We start from the raw sequence: 24,101 nt of genomic DNA on the forward strand, positions 1-24,101 counted from the left end.
GATATTAATTTACGATATTGAATTCAACGCAAACCCCAACTTTTTTATCTATATTTGTCGGTATTGTTGGATAAATTTTGTCAACATTTGCTTGAAAGCCACGAATTCAATCACTAATTGGACCCTAACATTCGATCCTAGCACGTGTAGTCTCGATATTGCCGATCAGTCAATTGACCGAGCAATTAATTAATTGATACGCGCCATCGAATTTCCGTTTTATGTGTGCAAAATTTAGTACAGTGTTGCAGTATATCGAATCGAAAATCAAATATTCTAGTATAAAACATTTTTGTACATTTGATTCATGTGATATACTTATCTATTTAAATTAAATTCATTATGAATATTGTAATGTAAGGATAAGAATGATTTTCAATATTTCAAACGAAAATCGTATCCAAACTTAAAATTTAGACAAGCAGTGAAAGTAATCTTGATACTTAAAAAAATATGTTTAATTTATATGTATATATTTAATTAATTAATGAATAAATATAAATATATTAAAATTATCTTTAAAATATCAATTAAATATTTTTAATATAGTAAGTCATAGACTATCCTTAATTTTAAATAAGAAAATTTTTCTTTATCTTTTGTAAATATTGAAATGGAAATAACGATAAAAATAAATTTAACGATTGTGAAGATAATCTGAAATTTCAAAGACTCTCCCTGAAAATGATTTTAATAATTTTAATAAAAATGCTTATCAACAATCTTTCCTTTACAGGAATAAGTTTATAGAAATTTTGTTCATTCATCGGAAAATGTGTTAAATAGAATTCTGCTTTCAAGCCTCACTGACTTTCTACCATGACATTAGATTCAAGAGCCACTTAGGTACACTCGACAACAAGTTACAGACGAACCGTCATGGAGCATAGAAATACTTTTCTGTGGATTCCTTTAACGGCAATGGACTTTTTAGTAAATGGATCTTGCTTCTTACAATTTCCATTTGAAATTTCTCAAAATTTCTCCGCGTAAAAAATTTACTCTAAATTAAAATACTAAATGAAAAATTTAATTACGGCAAATTTAGATTAACAAATAATATTTATCGCTACAAACGAAAAATTAAACATGCTTTTTTTGTAATTTAAAATATCTTTCACGCTTTTTTTTAGTCGATATTTGACTCTTGCTCTTTATTTCGTCCTAATATCCGTTTTTAGAATTGTAAAAATGGAGGTTTTTAATAGGCTCGATTTTATCTATGAGCTAATTTTTTATTTTAAAAATGTGTTCGACATAGTTGTGATTGGTAACTTGATTTCAGCATTTTATATAAGATTTTACAAGTCATGAACGGATGACATTTAATTAGAATTAAATAATCCAAACTTTTTCAAAAAAAAAGAAAAAAAAGTAATCATGTCACTCGCGACCTCGCCGAACGGAGGTTTAACGGATGCAACCCAAAAAAGCATTTATCGAGCCTGTGATCCGTCCGCGCGAAAGTGTCCCGAAAGTGATTGGCCACTTTGATCAGTGGCGCGTTCGCGCTGACGATTGCAGGCATCGCTCGTATTATTTTGTAGCAGTCGCCATTGAGAGAGGTTTTTTTTACGATACGACCATCCCCTCCTGCCCTTCTATACTACGCGCGCGCGCGCGCGCGCGCACCTTTATGTCACGGCTGAATGGATAGGACGAGCAACGACTGCCGTCTTCTCTATGAGATAATAGGCCCGCGTGTCCGCGCCATTCAGGCCCCGGATTCTGACGACCGGATTGAATCAGGATCGAGAGAGAGCGAGACCGAGAAGAAAGAGGCGAGGGCGGACATCGCGGCCCGCAGTCATGCTCACCATACACAACGAGTGAGTACATCGTTTCCGGAAACATCTACATAGACGTCCCGGGGGAAAAGCGGGAGAAGCGGGGTTGATGATCGGACCATCCCTTGTAACGGTAAAAGGTGGTTTACGCGGCTCGATGATCCGAAAGCAACTCGGCTCCTATAGTCTTCGCACGGTACCAACGACACTTTCGTAATCAAAGGGCTCGCGTCCTTTCGACGCGGTTCGTCTTATATCGCGATTCATTAAAGATTTGTTAGATGTACTTTTAAGAGATTGTGATGTACGAGAGTACGGAAACGATCATATCCCGCCTTCTCCCGATCTAATCTCTGATTGATATCTGACGCGATCAGATACCTCATCTTCGGCTGCCAGGCTTCGTCGCTACTTTTTGACGGATCCAGAGCTTTTCACCGGCTTCTTTCGAGCTTGCTAATGGCTGTACATTAATTCGCTGTATGTCGAGAGTGAGTATGTCGCATTTCGAAACATATGAGAAATCATGCATGTTGCAACGACTCGCGCGAAATGGATATGCGTTATCTCAATCGCAATACGTACGCTACATGCTTTTAACGCTGCGATTATAAACGTTATACTAAATTGAAACTGTTTTTGTGGCCTTTCCGAAAGAAAGGGGAGAGAAAGAATTTTTTGCAATCAATTTTTCAAATTATAAGCAGACAAAAATAAAAAAAAAATAAACAATAAGCTGCTGAAAAAAACTGTTAACAAATAATGAAATCTTATTTTTTATTAAATTGAAATTAAACTGCAATTATTTTACAATGTATAAAAGTTGATTGCAAAGATATTTTGATATTTAATGAAGAAAAAATTTAACAATTAGTAATTAAAACGTTGAAAGATTAAAATTAAAAAGATATTTATTTTCATTCAGAGAGAGAATCGATTTAAATTTGCGAAACTCAACAGATGAAAGATTATTTGTTAATAATATTCTATATCACAACTTTATACCGTGGTTTTGTATTGTAAACGACTTAAGTTTGCGTGAACTTCAACTTCCGCTTTACAACCGCAATCGTGGTACAAACTGCTATTAATCCACAGGTATCGTTCGCAAATACGTATATTGTTGATGATCTCCCTATCTTCGTATACAAAGTAAACAACAACAATGCGAAATAATTAATTTTCGTGGCAAAGGATTAAGCGGATTTTCCGATAAAGCAACGTTCATCGATAACGCGAATAATTCTACGCGCAAAAGGTCTTAATTAATCCTACCTGTTATGAGAGTTTCTTTCTCTCTCTCTCTCTCTCTCTCTCTCTCTCTTTCTCTCTCTCTTTTGCGCACTTGGGGAATACAAACGAGCTCGAGATCCTTGCCGGATGTGCTTTACATGGGAAAGGGGAATAGATAGGGAGCGTTTCAGTTTCCTGACGCGACGAAGCCATTAATCCGCTCGGCTACTCAATAACGAAAGCAGCTTTCGAGCAGCTTCTAGGCGATTTGCATTGTTCGACAGCTTTGCGGATCGTCGTTGCACGTGATGAAGCTTGCATGCAAAAGGGATTATGGGCTAACAACATGGCTCGATCTCGCCACGATATTTGTGATTGATTCGTGTGAATCTATAAATAGAAATTACTTTGATTTTAAAGAAAAATATAGCAATCAAATATATGTGCATAATATTTGTTGTGTGTGTGAGTATTATTTATTATTATATATATATATATATATATATATATATATATATATATATATACATGTTAAGTATGAATAAGATATGTTTATATGTATATTATATATTTTCCAAACAAAAATATAAGAGAAAGGTCTTTTAGTAAATATTCACGTAAATAAATGTATATTCAAAGCTTATATTGTATTTTATTATATTATATTATTAATATTTTATTATTATTGTAAAAATTTAAATATTATTTTCAGATTTCATGCCAGTTGCAATAAATACATTAATTTTCTCTAGCTTTCTTTGCATATTATATTATCCTAATGTGATTGTCCGCGTAAAGAAGAGAGTATATTAAACCATTTAAATCCGCTTGCAATAAACGTGCGTTTTGATCAAATAAAAAATATATGATAGCAATATATATTCAAACGAGTCAAAGAAATTATCAAACACTCTAGCTTTGAAATTGCATCGCATTCCTCCGTTGCATTCTTGTCAGCATCGAATTTAATTTCCATCTATCATGTGACATTTGTCCCCGATTGTCAGGTGCACACGGGATGTTTCGAAAATTACCATTCACATATAATTAATTTACCCCAATTTAACCCTGAAAGGATCACGCAAGATAATTGCGATCCTGATTTCCTTTCTAAAGTATCAAGTTCGTCGAAGGATTAAATAAATAGAATCTTCAGAATTTCTCAGAACTCATAAAGCAGATTATTTCTCAGAAAGATAAAATTGAAAGACCGCGAATCCTTCAACAATTTTCCTGAATATTCTGATGCGCTCTCAATTCTTGCCACGAATTTTCGGATTTTTGGTTGCCTGATTCATTAGCGGCACTTTGTCGAAGATATTTCCATATTATTCCAAGGATGGCAAATGCTCGAAATTTGAAAATACGTTTATCGTAGAATGCAAGTCCTTATATTCACAATGTCCAATGTGTACATCCATGTGTCCACTCTCGATGTAACACAATGTTTCTTAAAATTTCTTGGACATGGCTCTCTTTCGCTTCCGCAAATTCTCTCTTTCAATTTCAGTTATCAATAGTTAAAAAGAGAATAGAATGCGATAATCGCCATTCAATGGTAAGCACATTTCAGACGTAGACTATTGAAAATCAAATAAAATTTTTGTCTAATATATATATTTGAAAATTTATTTTCCATAAAGATGTGTAAAAGATCTAAAATATATGAAATATTTGTTTAAAACGGATAAATTAAGATTATTAATTAAAATAATAATTTTAAAATTAATTATTAACAATTTTTTTATTTGAAACAATATTTTAAATGTTTCAAACTAATATATTGGAATATTTCAAATATTGCTTTTTGTATTATTATAAATGTTACAAAATAGAAAAATGTATTTCTAATTTATTTATAAAATTTATTTTATTCTAATTCGTCAAAATAACTCTAATATGATTTAATAAAACAAGTCAACAAATCAACAAAAGCAGACTCTAATTGTAAGAATTATAAATCGTAAGGAAGAAATAAATTAATACAAAAAAAAAAAATGAAAGAAAAAATTTGATACAAGTTTGTAAAAATATTATTTAAATATTTTACTACTTATAGAATGAAAAAGAATTGATTGATTATTTATTATTATTTGAAGTATTTGACAAAAAATATATAAATTAAAATAATTCAAATAAGATTTTAATCAATATATAGATATGTAAGATTATTTTTTACATTAATCACACACATATACATTTTTATAAGCTAATAGAAAAGAAATAGTTTCATAAATAATTCATAATATAAACACAAATATTTATAAATATTTCTATTTTAGATATTTTCTATTTTATTCTTACGTCTGTTGTTCAAAAATTTATTTGAGAAAACATTATAAATATTATTTTCACAGATCCTCTTGCGAGAAGTTTTATCGAAATTTACAGGAAATCGAACTTCATTTCAAATTTTCGGGAAAGATTAAATTAATTCGATAAATCGATATGGAAGTTATTAGATTTCGATACGAGGTTCGCATCGCCAGTAACGCGAGAGGGTAAACGAAGACACACTCCGTTGCAATTAACCGCCTGCCTGCAAGGTGGCCGTCCTCCCTCTTGCCCTTACCAGGACAGGCAACAGCAACATGCCATTAGATTATGCATCGACGTTGTTGTAGTGCAGTTTATTACCGTGTTAGTACATGCGAAAGCAAAAGGTAGAATGGAGATGCATCACGTCGCAACCCTCGGTGGTCACAGCCGGTTATCAAGAAGCCAGTTTCCTTTTTGAAGGTCGAGGGGTTACTAAGATGTACGATGTTTTAGAGTTTCGTAAAATTAACAAAATCGATGATACTGCAAATATCCAAAAAATAAAAAGAAAGAAATAATTTCTTATCAATATTTAACAAATTTTTAAAATTTTTACTTCCTAATTAAAAAAACAAACTCGTTTAAAGAGACGAATAAATGTTTGAAATAGATCTGATAGGAATGAGTATTTTATTTCAAAGGTATAATGATAGGAACAAGCAAACATACAAGAGTATCTAAAATAAAAGATTAAATCGCAAACCGCGATTTAAACATTGGCGATTTGAACATTTAAAAAACTAAATTCTTTCAAAAATCGAGATTAATATGATTGAAAATTTTTAATTAAAATAAAAATATGTAAAATTAAAAAAGAATCTTTTTGGATCTTTAAGTTATCTAAAATTAAAAAGATTTATAAAACCACAAAAAAGCCTATGATAGTAGAAAATTTTAGAAAAAATGAAAATATAGAAAAATGGAAAAAAAGATGTAAAATTAAAAATAGAATTCTTTTTAGATGTTCAAGATGAAGCTAAAAAGACCTATAGAACCATAAAACATCCTATACGTAGTTTATCGATTACTTTCTTAGAAGCATTAGGTGATGGTTTCTTTCCACTTCAATACGAAATTAATACTATTACACCAATTTCGCCCTCGCTTTATGACGACGGCAATTTCCTGCCGTTGACAAGTGTGAAAAGGATGTATATCGGCGGATTATTAATTTTTCTTCCCGATGTGTATGCTCATGTTACAATCAGACGCTATTCAAAGAGACGTCTTTGCTCTCAACGACAACTTTTGACTTAACCATCTTCGGGATCGACATCAAAGACTCACAACGAAGTCAGAGACTTGCTCGTTGCGATCGCTTAACCTTTTCTCTTTTCTTCTATCTCTCGTGAATTCTGGAAATAACGAGGCGAGAGAGAAAGTGATGAAACAGATCGCGGCCTTTTTATTTTACCTCCCGGAATTTTCCTCGCGCTGTGAATTCCAGTTCTCGCTGCGTTTACGAGCCATTTCGATTTAACGGTAGAATAAATCGTGGCAAAGTGAAATTGATTCATTTTAACGCGTAATGTCACTTATACGTTAAAAATGTTTCGTCGAAATTAAGATATGAAAATAAGTAACGAAACTTTCTTCTTTCGTTCGTATTTCAAAGTGAACTTAAATTTAATTCGAAGTGTTTTCACTAAAATATTATCTAATTTTTAATAAGACGATTTTTTTGTACTTCTTTCAATCTTCAGTGACACTGATGTCAAATATTTCTGTACTTGTTTTATTTTTCTTCAGAACTTAATAACACGAAAGAAAACAGAATAAAGAATAAAGGATCAAAGTGAGAAAAATAAAAAACGAAAGAGCATCGACTTTTACATGAATGTAACAAGTTGCGTGGTTATTTAAAAAAAAAAAAGAAGGAGGAGAAAAAAAGATAGGATACATTTGCGCTCTCTGTTATCAGCTCAAATTGCAAGTTCGCAATTGCAAGGCTTTGAACGCAAAAGCTCTCTTTTTCGCGGCGTAGCGTGATTGTGAAGCTCGCATCGCGTTTAATTACAAAGACCCACCAGCGGACTTGTTATCCGTCGGCTTGTCATTATTATCGCGATTGCAAAAGCTCGGACGCACGAGGTGACGTATCGTCCTAACAAGTCGGAAATAAAAGCTTGACCCTCATCGCGAACAATTCCACCGCGAAACAATTGAGCTGATAATGGATTTTTAATCAAAGTTCCTCCATGGTTTCTGAACTTCAATTATATGACGATTACGTATATGTATCCGGATTATTGAATTGTCCTATATTTTTGGTCTGTCAGATTGTTAAATTTAATATTTTTAAATGCTTCAATGCTTGCGATTTTATTTGATTTTTAGATTGCTCAAATTTTCAATTTTGATTCATAGACTTTTTATATTTTTAAATTTTATGTGTGTGTGTGTGTGTGTGTGTGTGTGTATTAACATGTATATTCTGAAATTTTGAAATTGTTAAATTCTAATTGCAATTTTAATTAAATTTTAATACAATGGACTTTTTTTTATTTTTACAATGCAATCTTTATATTTTAAAATCCATTTAATAATTATATCTAAGAAGATTCTAGAATTAAAAAATTCTAGAATTTTTTACACTAATAAAAATAGTGATATGTTTTATTGCAAAGCATTGCTTCCTTTTCTTTCTTCTGTAAGACTTTGTTCCCTTTCTTGTTCAATATTATTATTATCATTATTATTTCCCCTAATTTGCATTGTTTCAATCCACAACATGTATCTTTTTACCTGCATCTTTTTCCAATTGCATCTCTAATTAAATAATGGATTCCCTATTTTGCTTTTTTTTATAAGTCTCATTTTTTTAAACATCCTCCTTTAACATAAATCCTGTAAATATTCAGCATGCATCAAATAAATGAAATTTTCTTTTTGTAATAATTTCCTATAAATTCGAAAAGAGAAATAAATTGGATGACTGAATAATTTTAATTTCCACTGCGGTCTCTTCAGCATGTCGCCGCGCAACGGTTCGTGCGTGGCGGAAGTGAGCTCCGTGAGGAGCCTGTCGTCGGACGATGTTTCGGGGATCAAGGCAAATCGGAAAAAATCGTGCTGGGCCCGCGCGACCGATCCGGCCCACCGTCGCGGTCGGCGGATCCAATTGCTGCAGATGCTGGTACTGCCCTTCATACCGATCCTTGCCCTCATCGTGCAGACCGCCAACACCCTCCACGACATCCTGATCTATCGTCAAGAGGTGTCCGACATAGAGTCGCAGGTGAGCAAGAAGATCGAATAATCCATAATTAATTAACAGAATTTCAAAACAAAATTATTTTTTACTCGACTCCATATGAACACTAAAGTAAAAAGATATATTTTATACAATATTTCAATTCAACTTCAGAGAGAAATTAAAAGAAAACCAAATTCCAGATCACCAAAACTATTTGCGTAATCCAGTTCCGATACAATTTTCTCTTTACAGAGTGGCGAAAAAATTATTTTATAAAACTCCGATTCAATTTTTGGAGAGAAAATGGGAAAAAATATATTTTTGCGAAATATTTTTTTCGGTAGAGCACCATTTACGAATACATTAAAAGTTTTATTCAGCAGAGATAGACATTTTACATTATTAATATTACATCATTAACATCAATATTTATAAATCAAATCTTAGTAAAAAGCAACGATCAACGATTTATTTCGAAGCAGAATTTTATCTTGAAAAGATTTTACCTTGTCCAGTACAATAACATTACTCGAAATTGTTCCTTCTAATTTAATATAAATTCAAAGAAGTAAAGCAAGTTAATTCTATTCCGACTAATATTTCTAATTCTAATTAATCAATGTTATTTTTTATACTGAATACATACACTTTGTATTATAAATCATAAAATTAAGTGCGCACATCTCTTTTTTATTTTCTATTAAATTTTAAATTTAAATTTAAATTTTAAAAGATTTTAAATTTAAATTTTAAAATTAAAATTAAAATTTTTTATTTACAGCTGTTCAGAAAAAAAGTGATATAACTTAGTTCTTCAATGAGTCTATATGTTAAAGTAAAATTTAAACAATAATTCCGGCGTCCTGTGGCTACCTAAATGAATTTCGCCGAGAAATTCCAATTTTATGAAAACTACTTCTCGACATTATCTAAAGTAAAGAGCGAATAGCTATGCGTGCGCATGTATTTCGCCCTGATAATTATGTAAAGAGCACAATTAGGCTGGGTTGATATAATTCACCGGTGATCGATCGACGATGGCGATTCATTTAAAAGTAATGAGAGAGAATGAACAAATATACCACACCTACAGTATTTTTACGTTGTCCGAACACTGTCGTACCATAATCAAGGTCTTTCCACGACCTCCGCAATTAATTGCCTTAATTTTCTTTTATTTAAATTGCACTTAACTAACAATAAAGGGAAAAGTTCCTTCTCGCTTTTGTGTGCATTATCCTATAATGGAAGAATTTTTGTTAATTGTTTAAAATTATTTATATACGTTGCAAGAAAATACGTGTCGTATTGCGACACATACTTTCAGAGATTCCAATTTCATAAATTAATCTTCTACCACGATGATCTAGAGATCTTTATTAAATATCTCTCTGCGACTTTCTCTGCTAAAAATAGCCCAAACACTCAATCAAATTTTCCATCACGTGAAACGCGAAACAGAACTGAGATATTTAATGAGATTGAACAATTTCCTTGTTTTTTCGCTATAACAATCAGATGAAAATGATGAAAATCTAACGTGCGTAACTCATGACAAATAAATAAATATAACCCGCGGTTGAGCAATAGGGAGGGTGTAAAAAACGCTTAAAGCGCGTTTTGTGGCGAGATCGAGATACAAGCATTGATCATCGATTCGCAATTCTTTGATCGAGCTTTGATAGCCGGTATATGTGTATATGTGTGTTCATCGTCACGAATAGGGCGACTGCAGTGACGACCGATTTCACTTGCTGCAGACCAAGAAGGGCTATTGTCAATGAAAACGACGGGTGTTCGTTGAAAATCGCGCCGAGCATAAGATTCGATTTCCGATCGGCGCAGCGGTAGAAGAAATTACGTTACAGCCGTTCTCTCGCGCGCGACGAGCTAGCTATTTTTATTTTATTCTCTCACGCACGTTCGGATTATCGACTCGCGCGCTTAATACACATGCCACATTGTCGCCCTTTTGCTACTTCGTGGCGAGGGGAGCGCGTGCAAGGGATGATGAAATAAAATAGGATGAGAACGATGAGAGAGGAAGGGGACAGTGACGTAATTGATGTTTAGCCTCCCCTCGCATGGGGAATCTAATTTTAGGAATGTCAAATATATCTTGGGATTATCTCAATTATTTTACCCTTCAGTTTTTTTATTGAATTTAAAGTGTTAAATTCAAGTTTCATCAAAAGTTAACGCTATTCTATAGAATTTTTGATTAGTAAATTTTATCTTAAAATCTTTATGTAGATAATAAATATTTTTATATAGATAACTATGTATATTTAATAATTATGAATAAAATAATGAATAAATAATTATCAAAATTATATATACATATGCATATATATACATACATACATATATATATATATATATATATATATATATATATATACAGAGTATTCAGGTCAAGTTAGAGAATCTTATTTTAGGATCTTGTAGGAAATTGAATTTGGAACAAAAAAGTTCCTGTAAACATAGATCCGGAAATGCTTCATTAAAAAGTTATAACTAATAAATGTCAAAAAATCATGTTTATTTGAGGATTTTTAAAAATAATCCTTTATTTATTTGAAAAAAGTAATGGAATAAATCTGATAGATAATTAAATAACAAACTAAATTACATTATTTTCATTTATGTAATTCTGTTAAGGCGTTCAAAGGAAATAACAAAACAACGAAATAAACAGAAATTGTGAAAACAAATTTTCGAACGTCTTTATGTAAACATACATTTCTAGCGTTCGTAGATCACATAGGCACTTTTGTTTACATTTCTAACATAAACAGTCAAAACATGATTTTTAATAATATTATAATATTATAATGTTTACAGAAACTTTTTTGTTCCAAATTTAATTTCCTATAAGATCCTGAAGTTTTCTATCCTGACCTAAAACACCCTATATATATATATATATATATATATATATATATATATATATATATATGATTTAAGATTATTTTTTTCTTAAATTTAGATTTAAGAAACCCGTTATGCAATAAATGAATTTTGATCAAACATATGAATTTTATTATCATGAAATATAAATTATTGTCGCACCGCATTTTGCTTCGTGTTGTCGTAAAGAGAAATTTCCACGCTCTGCTTAATCGTCAATCTATAAAGGTAATAAATGCAGTCCTCATAGGAATAAAAGTTAGATCAAATCGAAATTTATTGCAGCAGAATGTTAGCTGCACGGTCTTCGATCTCGAGTTACTTGTTTGACGAGCGTTGAAAGAATGTACGTCATGTTATATGTTTGCGATTGTCCTTGCGCACTTGTAGACCGACAAGTGTTTTGCATACGTCGATGCACTCTGCACTTCAGACACACCCTCTATAATTTAATACACCGCGAAGAGCTTCTGGAAATTTTTCCTCGGCTCGAAGTAAATGTTAAAAACTTTTCTACGCTTTCTTAAAAATATTTATACACATTGGACTTCTTAATTTCTCGTAAATATAATATTTAGAGTTAAAGAGGCTCAATAGAAACAAGAAATTAGTATTCTATAAAGAAGAAATTTGTACAAATAGAATAATAATTTCGTATAATAAAACTAGTATATTTTGACTTATATAAATACAGCAATTATAAAATCACACCTATCGCAATATCTTGCTGAGTTCACGTTCACCCTGACTTTATATTTTCTGCAACTTTGCGAGAATCTCGTCAGAGCAACGACGGTAACTCGCTTTAGACGCTAAGATGCCCGGCTTAAAAAGTTCGTGGCACGCTAACAAAATCTCGGATTATTCCGCTGTATACGATCTATTGGCGGGGAGCGTGAAAAGTTAGTGGAGAACTTTCTGTTATAGTTTACGAAGAGATACTCTCACAAGCGAGGATATGATCCTCGAAATGATTCACGACGAAAACTTTTATTCGAAGGCAAAAAGGATCGTCGATGAAACGTCAACGTATTTATATTTGTATCTACGATTGTGAAATATAATTACGATTGCTATACAATTTGTAGCCACGCTAATAATTGTTCCGGACATCGTAGCGAGGATCTCGTAAAGCGATTTTATCACCGGCACCGTTAATGCAATATTAATTGCTGTCTCGAGCTGGTGGATCGAAACGGAATCAAGGACGGCCTCTCGAATGCGCTTTTAGATTGATGAGATTTCTTAGCCATCGAAGAAAATTTTCAGTTAAAACCGAACAGGCGAGAAGTTGTAAGGGATCCTGACAGCGGAGATTTATGATCTAAGATTCGTCGCGTCTGTAAAATTGATACTATCAAGATTAAATCTACGTTTAATAATTCTATATCTATGATTTAATAATTTATGGAATTTAAAATCTATATTATCAAAATCTGCGGAACATTTTGCATCTGTGACACAAAGAAATGGGATGATATTTAAATTTGATAATTTACGAATCTATGAAGGGAAGATAAAAAAAGTTGAGGAAAACATTTCTTACATTCCGAGATATTTTCTCATTCGGTCAAAACGATCGGGAAGAGTGGCAATGGCCATTGAAGGCATTCGAGACTTGAAGTAGCCACTCAATGTACGTTTTGCGAACATATCCGCCAGTTACAAGTCCACTCGAGCCTTACATTTAGTCCTATCTTCTAACGAAAGTTCCGTGAGAACACACCTATAGCACCATTATCCCGACAACAAGACAATACGAGCTTCGTTTTCTTCGTAAACAGAAAGGATTTCATGAAGGATTGTCAGGACGTGAGGATTGTCCTTTATTAAGTGAACGATTCAATTTTCAAACCACATTGCATTTTTCCGAAAATTTCACGCTGACGTGTATATTTTTGATGATGATTGCAGGTAACGATAGCCACGGACTTGGGCAAAATGGTCACCAGATTGCAGCTGGAAAGATCCGAAGTGGCCTTCTTCATCTACACCAATGGTAATACTCTGAGGTATGTATTCTTTTCATTATTTTCTTTTTACAGAATATATATATTGGAATTTGAACTTTTAAATTTAGATCTTTTTGTGCTCTCTTTAATAAGACTTTGTTATACGATATAAAATAATATAATTCTCTTTTTTAATTTTTGTTTTTGGAGTATTTTATTGTAAAATGTCTCACATTCTTAAATTATTAATAATTTTAACATTTTTTGTTTATAACAAAGTTGGATCTCTTCATCAACATCAGGCGCTCGTTTCTATAATAACGCAATTTAATCCTTTTTTTTTCTTTTATTTTTTAATATACTTCGTGTAATTATTGTTCTACCAGAGCAATTTTAAATTCCTGTTGATCCGGCCACGTGCCTCAGCGACGAAGTTCATTTCTTCATCGATCGAGCAGAGAAGCCTCTCCGTCGCATTTCGCGTGATGAGGACGGATGGCTTCCTCCATTCTCGCAATCGAGATGCAACGCGCATAGTTGCAACACGATTCTACAAAACAAACGTCTCGCGGAATATCGAAGCAGTAGCGAGCAATTTAAAAGAGCTTGGAAAGCTTTGCGAATCGATTAAAAGCAAAACGTTCGCTGGTCTTACTTTGAATCTCTTTGAAGCAAACTCCTTGATTTTTCGACAAACTTTTCTTAACAAACACTGAACTTTTTGCATTTTTTATTCACGGTTACGTAAAAAACAGATCGAAAAGAAATCTTAAAACATATCATTAAAAAAAATTTTAGATCAACAGAATTATATTCGCAAATTTAATCTTGGATATATATATATATATATATATATATATATATATATATATATATATATGAAATATATAAAAACGTCCTTTTAATAATTCATGATTAAATTTATTGTACTATACTTTTATATTTTTTTTCACCGTTAATTGTCAATGTGAGTACTCATGCCTGTCACTTTTTCCTGTCACAGTTTCTTTTGTTATTACTCATTCGAATAAATTAGATATCTTTTTTCCTAATATGCGTCATTTTTTGTCCGGAAAACCAGGTCAAATCTGACCCAGAGATTCGCCATAACCGACCAGGATCTCCACAACATGAGCACGTGGCCGCCGGTATCCGTGCCGAGGGATGAAAGCAAGACGCAGACGTATGACGTAGTGAGCAAGGAGGCCTTCCAAGCACGCCTGGAGGATTTCAGGTAAATCTAATCGGTCCCGAAGGTCATTCGAGCATTGCCCGACACAAAGGCGGCCGACAACCGTGAAATTGCGACCGCAAAATTCTAGCCATAGTTCATTGGATTGTACGGATCCTCGCGCACCATTTCACTCGGACGATATTCGGGTGGTTATCGAGCGAAACGTGCGTAGAAAAAAAAGGAGTGAATATTTATCCGAGAATGTTCAAGGAAAAACAAAGCTGAACATACTTGTCAAAATGGAATTTTTTTTTGCAGTCTTTTAGGAATCTTAACTTCAACTCTCTTTTTGAAATATTCTCCAACGATGATTTAAATTTAACTGAATATTACAAATCAAAGATAATTAAATATTGCAAAAAAGAGTTATTAAAGTAGTTATAAAGGGGATTTAGCTTTCAAAAATAAAATTTTTAATGTGAAAAATAAAATTCTTGACTTGTAGTCGCTATATTTCCTTAGATCCAGGAATTGTGTATTTTCGTGGGCGCGAGCAATCTTTACCTAATTAACTTAAAAGGCACCCCGCGCGCTATGTAGATCCGCTTCGCTAATTACACGATAATTACGCTGCGCGCTAGAGGGCGGCGACGCAACGCTCTTCACAGACGGTAATTATTAAGACAAATTGCTCTCTGCGAGTGGTATCGCTTTGAGGAGCGTTAGTACATATAAACGGCGGTTAATTCTCGTGTTAGCTTTACCCCCCTATTCCGGCCTTGCGCGATCGTACTACCCGTCACCGGTATGGAAAGTTACGGCGGAAACCCGGAGCCGTTCCCTCGAGCCCTCGTCCGGACACTTGTTGAATTTCCATTCAGACTACGAGTAGAGAATTCTCCTCTCTCTCTCTCTCTCTCTCTCGGTTTCCCGCTCTTTCTCCTACAGGTTCGTATCCCGTCTGTAAATATTCGCACAGACATCGAGTCGTATCCTGAGAACAGTTGTCCCCAATATTTGATCGAATGCTCGATATCAGGAACGCGCTACGGACAAAGAAGGTAAACATCTCTCAGAAAATATGGTGTATGTCAGTTCTTTCAAATTCAATTCTTCAAATATAGGTAAATTTTTATTACACTTCAAACTAACATATTTTTTTTTAATACAATATACAAATTTTCTAAGCGAAACATATATTAAAAACAGACATATATTAAAAACAAATTCGAGAATTCTTTAATATCAAAAATTAATCAAAAAATTTATCGAAATAGACGAGTAAATTATATATATATATATAAACTATTTTTATCGTTATTAAAATTCTACTGTAATATTTTGCGCGAAATCAGCTTTTGTTGTCGCGAAAATTTATCATTGAATTTTTTTTATTTTACTTTTTTTATACACATACGTATAAAATATCGGAATTTCCGATGTACGCGATGCAATTCGATAATGGAGGATGGTGCGATATTTCATCGTTAATGTTGGACGTGCGTCGCACGGGAGAAATCCTCTCCTCAGCAGCAGAGGGTGGTGTATCAAATGGTACATCAAACGTAAGATGCGACGAGGTAGTCGCGACGATCGTATTTTTTCGCAAAAGGAATAAGACAGAAACAGGTGGAAGGAAAAAAGCGAACGGTTATAATTTCCCACGGAAAAGAAAACCATACCGACAACATTTTTACGCGCAAAGATACGAAATTTTTCATGCATGTACGTTACGTAGCGCCTCTCAAGTTTCCTTCCGAGAAAATGGCGAGATATGATTGCTTCAATATTTTACGCAGCAACATAGATATTTTTTCTCTATTTTTCGTTAAAAAAGAAAAACGTATTCTAATAATAAAAAAAAAAACTCACACTCACACTTTTAAAGAGACAAGATTGCCGAAGCGAAAGATTGCGATAGGAAAAAAATTAATTATTTTTAATTAGGGTCTTAGGGACTTTAATTAAAATAAAGCAACGTCGCGCGTTTTCGTGTGATAATGCAATCAACGATCCCTTCGTGAAAATTTTGTGCGCTAGTATTGACAAGCGATTTAAAGCCTTTGGAGTTGCAATAGATTTTTGCTACATTATTTCGCTTTGACGTTTTGAAGCATGGAGTTTTTCGATGAAGAAAAGGCAAACGATGGTTTGTCGTTTAACATTTCCATGACATTTAAATGATGGTAAATACGATGAAAATGGTTGTGAATATTTGAAGCTGTGCTTTAAAACCAAAAACCAAGTACATACACGTACACTGAATTGCAAGAATCAATTTAAATTTCTCTTCTCTTTCTCTGTTTCAGAAATAAAATTGTCATAGAAAGTTTTCTGAAATTAAGAATTATTAAATTATAAATTTTCAATTTAATTTTTACTTTCATTTAAAATTTTGCTATGAAGTACAGCGATTGAAAAATTATTTCAAAGGTTTTAAGAAACAAAAAGCTCTTTTGTTTTTCACGCGTCAAAAAGCCGATTAATCAACAAAAGTCTTTTAATTTAAAAATTTGTCAATTTATTGCGATCTTTAATTATAGGATTAAAAAATTCCGTTATATGCACGCCCATCGGCGCACTTTTACTGTCGTTTTAATCCGAGCGATAGCATCCGGACAATTTAATTAACGTGATTTTGGCGCCGACGATGCCAAAACAAGGCAATTTAATCGGAAACGCCCACCCATTACACATCTATCGATTAATTCTTTTTCTATCGTCTAATTATATATGTGTATATAGCGGGGGGTCAAAAGGCGTGGCGCGCGCGGAGACGAGCGAGCGATGTGTGCACATGCTTTTATAATAGCCCTCCCAGCGTGTCGCATTCGACTTGTCACATCGATCGATGATAAAAATATTTAGCTCCTTTCATCTCTCTCTCTCTCTCTCTCTCTCTCTCTCTCTCTTTCTCTTTCCTCGCCCGAGCGGAGCGGATCTCGTAAAATCGAATGCAAATGCCCCTGACGATCCTTTTAACTGGCTACGTGACATGAACGCGGATGTTCTCGGAATATATTCAGTGTTCTGAAAATGAGAATTTCCTCGGAACATTAGCGAAACGATCTGGAAATAAAATTTCCAAATCACTCTCTCTCTCTCTCTCTCTCTCTCTCCTTCTCTTAGGATATTCCCGGAATAGAAGAAAAAAAAATTCTAATATATATTTTATTATTCTTTAAATATTCTTGCAGCATATCTTCTCCGAACGACTCTTTGAAAATAATTTTAAATATTCCCTATCGTCTGTTCACATCTATAATTTGTGCCTAATCGAATCGCAAAGTATTATGTGAGAGAGAAGAGAATTACGAGGCTCTTTAATCACCTAAATCTAGATGCGAAAATTCACGTCGGATTTTCATCGATCGCCCGTGACAGAATCGATAAATTTTTTTGATCGGTTACGCAAACGAGGTGCTGGAATAATGATCTTTTCCCGTCTTTTTTTTTCTGAGGTAGATCAGGTAACTATCAGCCGAGCTATTGCCACTTTACGAGCGGCTTCGCTGAAATCGCGCCGATTTCAACGTGTCGCGCTCGGGCGCAATATTTATAAAAGGCAGGTTTTTCATTCCGGCGCGCGCATAGTGAAAACGGCAACTGCCGAGCACGTATGTCCAATAAATCGATAGGGCGATAAAGTATCGATATAGAGAAGGCCGACGGGCCATCAAGACAGAATATTTCGTACCACGGCGCCTCACTCTCTCTCTCTCTCTCTCTCTCTTTTTTTGTCTCTCTTTATCAATGTGACAATGGCATTACCAATAGTAACCTAGAATTATACAACAAAAATTTAAATTTCGGCTCGACTATATTCATGCGCGACATTTTCTCTCAAAACATCGTGTATTTTTATCTCCCTTTTACGTTAGTAAAAAATATGAATACGCCGTTATTCCGCGGTATATTGTGGTCTATCTGCGAAAATGTGAAAGATCACGCAGAGCGGAGTGGCTTTCATGTTTTTTTTTTTTTTCAAAATCAAATAATTAAAAGCACTTTCTATTACGACTCAGTTTCGTTAAGTGATATTAACATACGCATTCTCTTTCGAGAGGATAATTTTGGCAAAATGAATGTGAATAATCAAACAGATATTCGCAGATATAAATTCGTAGAGAAATTCTCCAACAGAAACTAATTAATCGATCAATTTAATAATTAATATCCATAGTGAATCTATCGTTATTAAAAGGTAACTTCTATCGAACATAAATTCACGATTTTAATTACTCTTACATTCTTAAAAATGTCAACTCGATTTTAAGAGACAATTTTAAAATTCTAATAATTTAATTTCTATCATAATAGAGAGAGAAAAAATAAATGTAATAATAAGCAAAGTATTTAAAGTACAATATTTTACAATAAATAAATTAATCTATCAAAATTTAAAGAAAAAAACGTACATATATATATATATATATAATAAATATAATTTGCATATGAATGAATAAATATCAATGTGACAGAGAAATCTCAAAGAGTTGAATCTTTATTAAATAGAAACGATGCGTTTATTTCGCATCGAAAGAAATCTTAGTCGGCATCGAAGAGAATCCTACGACGATCGAACAAGAGGAAAGGAACAGAAGCGGAAATAAGGTAGAGAGAAGGAGGCCGCACAAGTCGTACTCGCGACGGATATCACAAGATTATAACACGGGCGGAGGACAGTTGCGACGCATTTGTGTCAACCGATAACAAGCCGCTCTAACAATCGGTTTCTTCCTCGACAAGCCTGCGGGGAAAAAGGCGAAATCTCGTGTCAGGGAGTCCGATCGATGCGAAAAGGTGCTCAGATTTCTCCTCCGTACTTTCTCCACAAGCATCTTCCATTTGTTTTTCATTTTCATGCTGCTCGTAGGATTTTTATTTTATGACAATTAGGGAGAAAGATTATCATCTACAAATTCTAAAATATACTTCTGTCATTCCGGTCATTCGTCTGCATTCGACGAGACACCCGATGATATCATATCTCTCCTTCCTCTCTTCGATTCTAATCTGTTTCAAAGATATACATTGTTGCTTATTTGATAATCAATTCACTCAATTAATCAATTTTTCTATACGCATCATTGTTACTTTCTTGCGAATTTTAACTGTAGAATAGAATAAGTATTTTTCTTTCTAATATTTTCTCTCCGTCCATATCTACCATCTAACGCATCTAAGCAATATTACTTATATAAGCCAATTATCTTCTTTTTATTACTGTTATTCAAGAGTGAGTCCTATTTTTCTGCTTAATGTTTTTAGGAAATATTCCTATAATATAATTCCTAATATACCTCAAAGTGCACAATAAAACATTTCAAACCTGCTCCAAATGTATATCCTTTTTATTCTTCTGTTCTCTCTTAATAAATTACAATGGTTTCGTTGACAGTTTAATATAGGATAATCGAGTTTATCTAGCAGCCACTTGAAACATTATTACTTGTGTGTACGCGCTTGTGTCACAGCACGATGATTCTTATCTTTCTTCTTTCCATTCGAGAACAGTCAATCTCAACAACACTCGAAATAAAACTCCTCATCTATCTCTTTCTTCGTATGACTGCTCCTCTTACTTTCATTCTCCTCATCGTTGGCTCTTCTCTGTCTCTCGTGTTCTCTTTATGAGCAAATGGAAGAGGTCGTCACACATGAGCGCGTGAGCGCCCATTTGGAGCAATAAACAGTATTTTTAGACTCCTCTCTCTCTCTCTCTCTCTCTCTCTCTCTTTCTCTGTCTTTCTCCCTTTCCATATATTATCCTCTCTATCTTTCCCCTTCGTTCCATCTCTTTCTCCCTGATCTCGTCACGTCTGTCCACGGTTAAATCTCCCCGATACGACGACGAGCAACGCATCGATCAAACCCACGTAACAGATGCGAAGGTCTAGCTACCGGTGTCATTATCGACCAATATCGCCACGTGCGGAATCCTCCAAGGCGACTTCCATTTATCCAAAGGATCTCTTGCGATTCTTTTTTAAATTCATCGCTTCGAACGAGGCAAAATTGTCAGATGATTTCCGAAGCATTTTAGGACACAGAAATTAATATCCAAATTAAAAGTATTTAAATAGAAGTACTATTCGCTAAAAATAGCACTCAAAATTTTTCCAAATCATCAAATAGAATCAAAATTTAAATTAAATCTTAAATTCTTCCGATCCCTAAAGCCTGGAAATATGTATATCGATATATATGATTTATAAACGATCTTTATATGTATACGGTTCGAGTAGATCTTTCGATCATATAATTTGTTCAAATTTTTTGTCTAAACTCTAATTTATTTTCCTTTATTATTTCTACGCAAGAATTTTCCATTTTGAAAGAAAGACGAATATCGAGCTAGTTGGCAAACATACTTTAAATATTATGTCCGGGCTATGTGAGATTGCTCGATTAGATTATTTCGTCGCGTTCAGGCGCAATTATATTCGCATTACGTGATTATCTTATCCACGACAAAATCATAATTCAGAGTAACTTCCCTACGTGATATCGATCGCGCATCGTATCTATAACACACTGACACATGTAAGGTAATCGAATTGCAAAGTTTGTTTGTATGTTTCTCCGTAGGCAGAAGATAAGCTCGGAGGCGAGCAGCATCAGCGAAGTAATGTGGTGGTACACGGGCGTGAACGCAGCTATGCTAGATCACCTGACTAATCAGATCAAGGAGACGGACAACAGCGGGGTGTGGAGGTAAGTCTTGCGAAAGCTTTCCGCAAAGAGGCGACGAGATCTCTCCCTCTCTTTCGCAATCTTTTTATCTCTTTCTCGAAAAAGAACGAGATGAAAAATTAACATTGTAATAAAATTTCTAACATTTCAGATATCTGATAGCCTTCAAAAATCTTTTACGGAGCATCGAGAGCCTCGGTATCGCCTCCGTGGAGGGTATCAATTATTTTGGCCGCGGCGTCCTCCTCGGGGAGAACTACGTCAGTTACGTTCGCCACGAGGCGTTGGGACGCGATCTTCTCAACGCCGCTCTTACATACGTTCCCTCCCTGAAGATGTTCTACGATGATCTCACGCGCACCATGCCCGAATATAGCAAGATCAAGGCAAGGTAAAAAAAAAAAACTGTTTCCCGAGTTTTTCTTCTATGTCCTGATTGCGCAAATAAATCTTATAAATTAATCAAAGATTAAATCCCTTCAAACATTTAACATTTTTCGCTATTGTAAATTTTTCAAAAACATGTTAATTTTGAAAGAATATTGTATCGTGAATGTTAAGTCAAACTGCAATTGAAATAGTCTCTGTTATTAGAACTTCTATTATCGTATGCTGCGTTTTAATTGAAGCATATTCAACATTTATTTTATCGGAGAGTTATAGTTTCTGGACAAATTAATGTCTTTTATTTTGTAAATAACATTGAATATTAATTAATTCAAGCTTAATAATGCTAGAGGAGAATATTATTGGACCTCCTATTTCTCTATCAATTTCTGAACAGGCACATGGCTTACTCGAAAATTTTGAAGAGCAATTTAGACGTTTCAGTTAAAATTCCCAGAAAGATCTTTCGCAAGCAAAAATATATTATGTAAAAATATATTATATATAATATTAAAAATTTAAACGTATGAATATGATATATCTATAAACTCATCTTATATTTTCCTCGATACTTTAGAAGATTCAATTGCAGTTAAAAAATACGAATTTTAAATGTGTATTAAAATATTCGCAGAATATTCTCCACCGTATTTTGAGAAATTACACAGACACTTTTCTGCCAGTGTAATAATTTAGGGAAAGTGTATTCATGAATGAAGACGCTTTTATGCGCATAACAGACGGATGATAGATTATGAGAATAAAAAAACGAAGATAGGATTAAATACGTAAACGTTGTGTATTCTCTTTTCAAGGCGAGAGGAAATCCTGCGGAATCAGAAGAGAGAACCGAGCGTGGAAGACGCAATCGCTTACTTCGATTCGATGGCCACTTACATCGACGAGCTGCGTAAACTGCAGCGGGAATTGCGTCACATGATAAGGTAGCGTAATCCTCATAATGGAATTGTTTTCCCGTTCTGCTGAGACTCGCATAAAACACAACGGACACACAGTGCGAGACAAAAGATTTTCAAAAAAAAGATTTCTCCTTAGAAAAAACTCGATGAGCGATTCATCGTATCACTTAAAAAATATGGAGAATATATAGTGTTAAATGCGAATAATAAAAATCTGTCAAATTGATTAAATTAAATTTTACATATATATATAAAAAATATCAAACTTTCACAAAGGCAAAATAAAATGTTAGAAAAAAAATTAGTAAATTCATTATTTATATCAATTTTCCTAATCTGCAAATAATAAATTGATTTGTTCCAATTTATTATCTGATAATAAAAAAATACCACACTCTTATTATCTATTAAATATATTAATCATCGAGAATGTGTGATATACATCTGTATTGACAGGGATTATGTCAATTCGACATTACAAGACGCGAGCAACAAGGAAGTTGCAGGTATCGCTATCGTCGTTCTGGTGCTGGTAGTGTCGCCCATTATCATCATACTGATGCGCAACGCTGTTGCTACTATTCAGGTTTGCGATTTAAATTCCGTCAATTTGATTCCCTTTCATGCACATGTGACTCTCTTTCATACATAGCTCATAATAATTTGTATACCGAGTGTCTAATATATACTTTAATTTTCATCGCGGATTTTCTTGATAGAGAACTTAAAATTAATTTTTTAAATTATTTATTTATCAATTATATTAATTTATTAAATTTAAAATTTTACAAATTAAAATATATCTATCTCTAGAAATAAATATATTTTATTAGAATATCCAAAAAATAATTTTCGAATTATAAATGATTGAGAATGAAAGACGAATTTATCTATCTATAAGAAACAAACGGTATATCTGATAAACGGTATCTGATAAAAGAAGAAATTTTAAATTTTATTTTAATTATTTGCCTGAGTTTCAACTCACAGTAGTGACACAAATCTTTCCAACGTCGCTTGTTAATATTAACTTGCTTACTGAATGTAGAATTCGTGGGAAGGATTATAAGAAACTTTCATGACCGCGTCTTAGTTTGTATCCCATAATTCAATTCCGTGTTCTAGAGTTCGAAGCCACGACGTCGGCGACGAATAAACAGCGTATCGCGTGACTGACGTCTTAATAGAAAATCAGTCAAAGGTTATTTATGATAAGAGAAATTCCCTAAACTAAAATGTTTTTCGCTATTCGTGAAGTTTTCAATGCTAATTCTATTTATGAAAAAAATTAATAGGCAATATTAATCCATTAATTATCTGTTTGTGACAAAAATGCACGTTCTTTTTTACATTCTAAAAATTGCATGCAGAAATAATTTAAATTTTCAGAAACTTATAAAATTTTAAAAAGTATTAAATTTAAAAAAAAATTCTTTGAGGAAAGAGAATATATTCTGTGATTTTTTAAATTTTAATTCTTTAAGTTTTCCTCTGCATAATTATACATATCTCGGAGCAATATGGAAA

At 33.4% G+C, this 24,101-nt stretch overlaps 1 protein-coding gene across 10 annotated transcripts in view; it reads left to right on the forward strand.

The window, feature by feature from the left end:
• The window catches only part of LOC126848238 (uncharacterized), a 35,549-nt gene that overhangs the window by 6,209 nt on the left and 5,239 nt on the right, over positions 1-24,101 (forward strand). For 4 of the 10 annotated variants that reach the window (XM_050588968.1, XM_050588967.1, XM_050588974.1 and 1 more), the window contains 8 exons: positions 1,548-1,829; positions 8,310-8,577; positions 13,360-13,457; positions 14,479-14,631; positions 21,163-21,288; positions 21,419-21,658; positions 22,470-22,598; positions 23,031-23,160. In XM_050588968.1, coding sequence (XP_050444925.1) covers positions 1,810-1,829; positions 8,310-8,577; positions 13,360-13,457; positions 14,479-14,631; positions 21,163-21,288; positions 21,419-21,658; positions 22,470-22,598; positions 23,031-23,160 — 1,164 coding nt within the window. In that variant the 5' untranslated portion in view covers positions 1,548-1,809. Of the gene's footprint in view, positions 1-1,524; positions 1,830-8,309; positions 8,578-13,359; positions 13,458-14,478; positions 14,632-21,162; positions 21,289-21,418; positions 21,659-22,469; positions 22,599-23,030; positions 23,161-24,101 lie in introns of all 10 variants that reach the window. The other 6 variants (XM_050588973.1, XM_050588965.1, XM_050588966.1 and 3 more) reach the window with 3 other exon arrangements.

This window comes from Cataglyphis hispanica, chromosome 3, assembly GCF_021464435.1.
Source record: "Cataglyphis hispanica isolate Lineage 1 chromosome 3, ULB_Chis1_1.0, whole genome shotgun sequence".
Taxonomy (NCBI): domain Eukaryota; kingdom Metazoa; phylum Arthropoda; class Insecta; order Hymenoptera; family Formicidae; genus Cataglyphis; species Cataglyphis hispanica.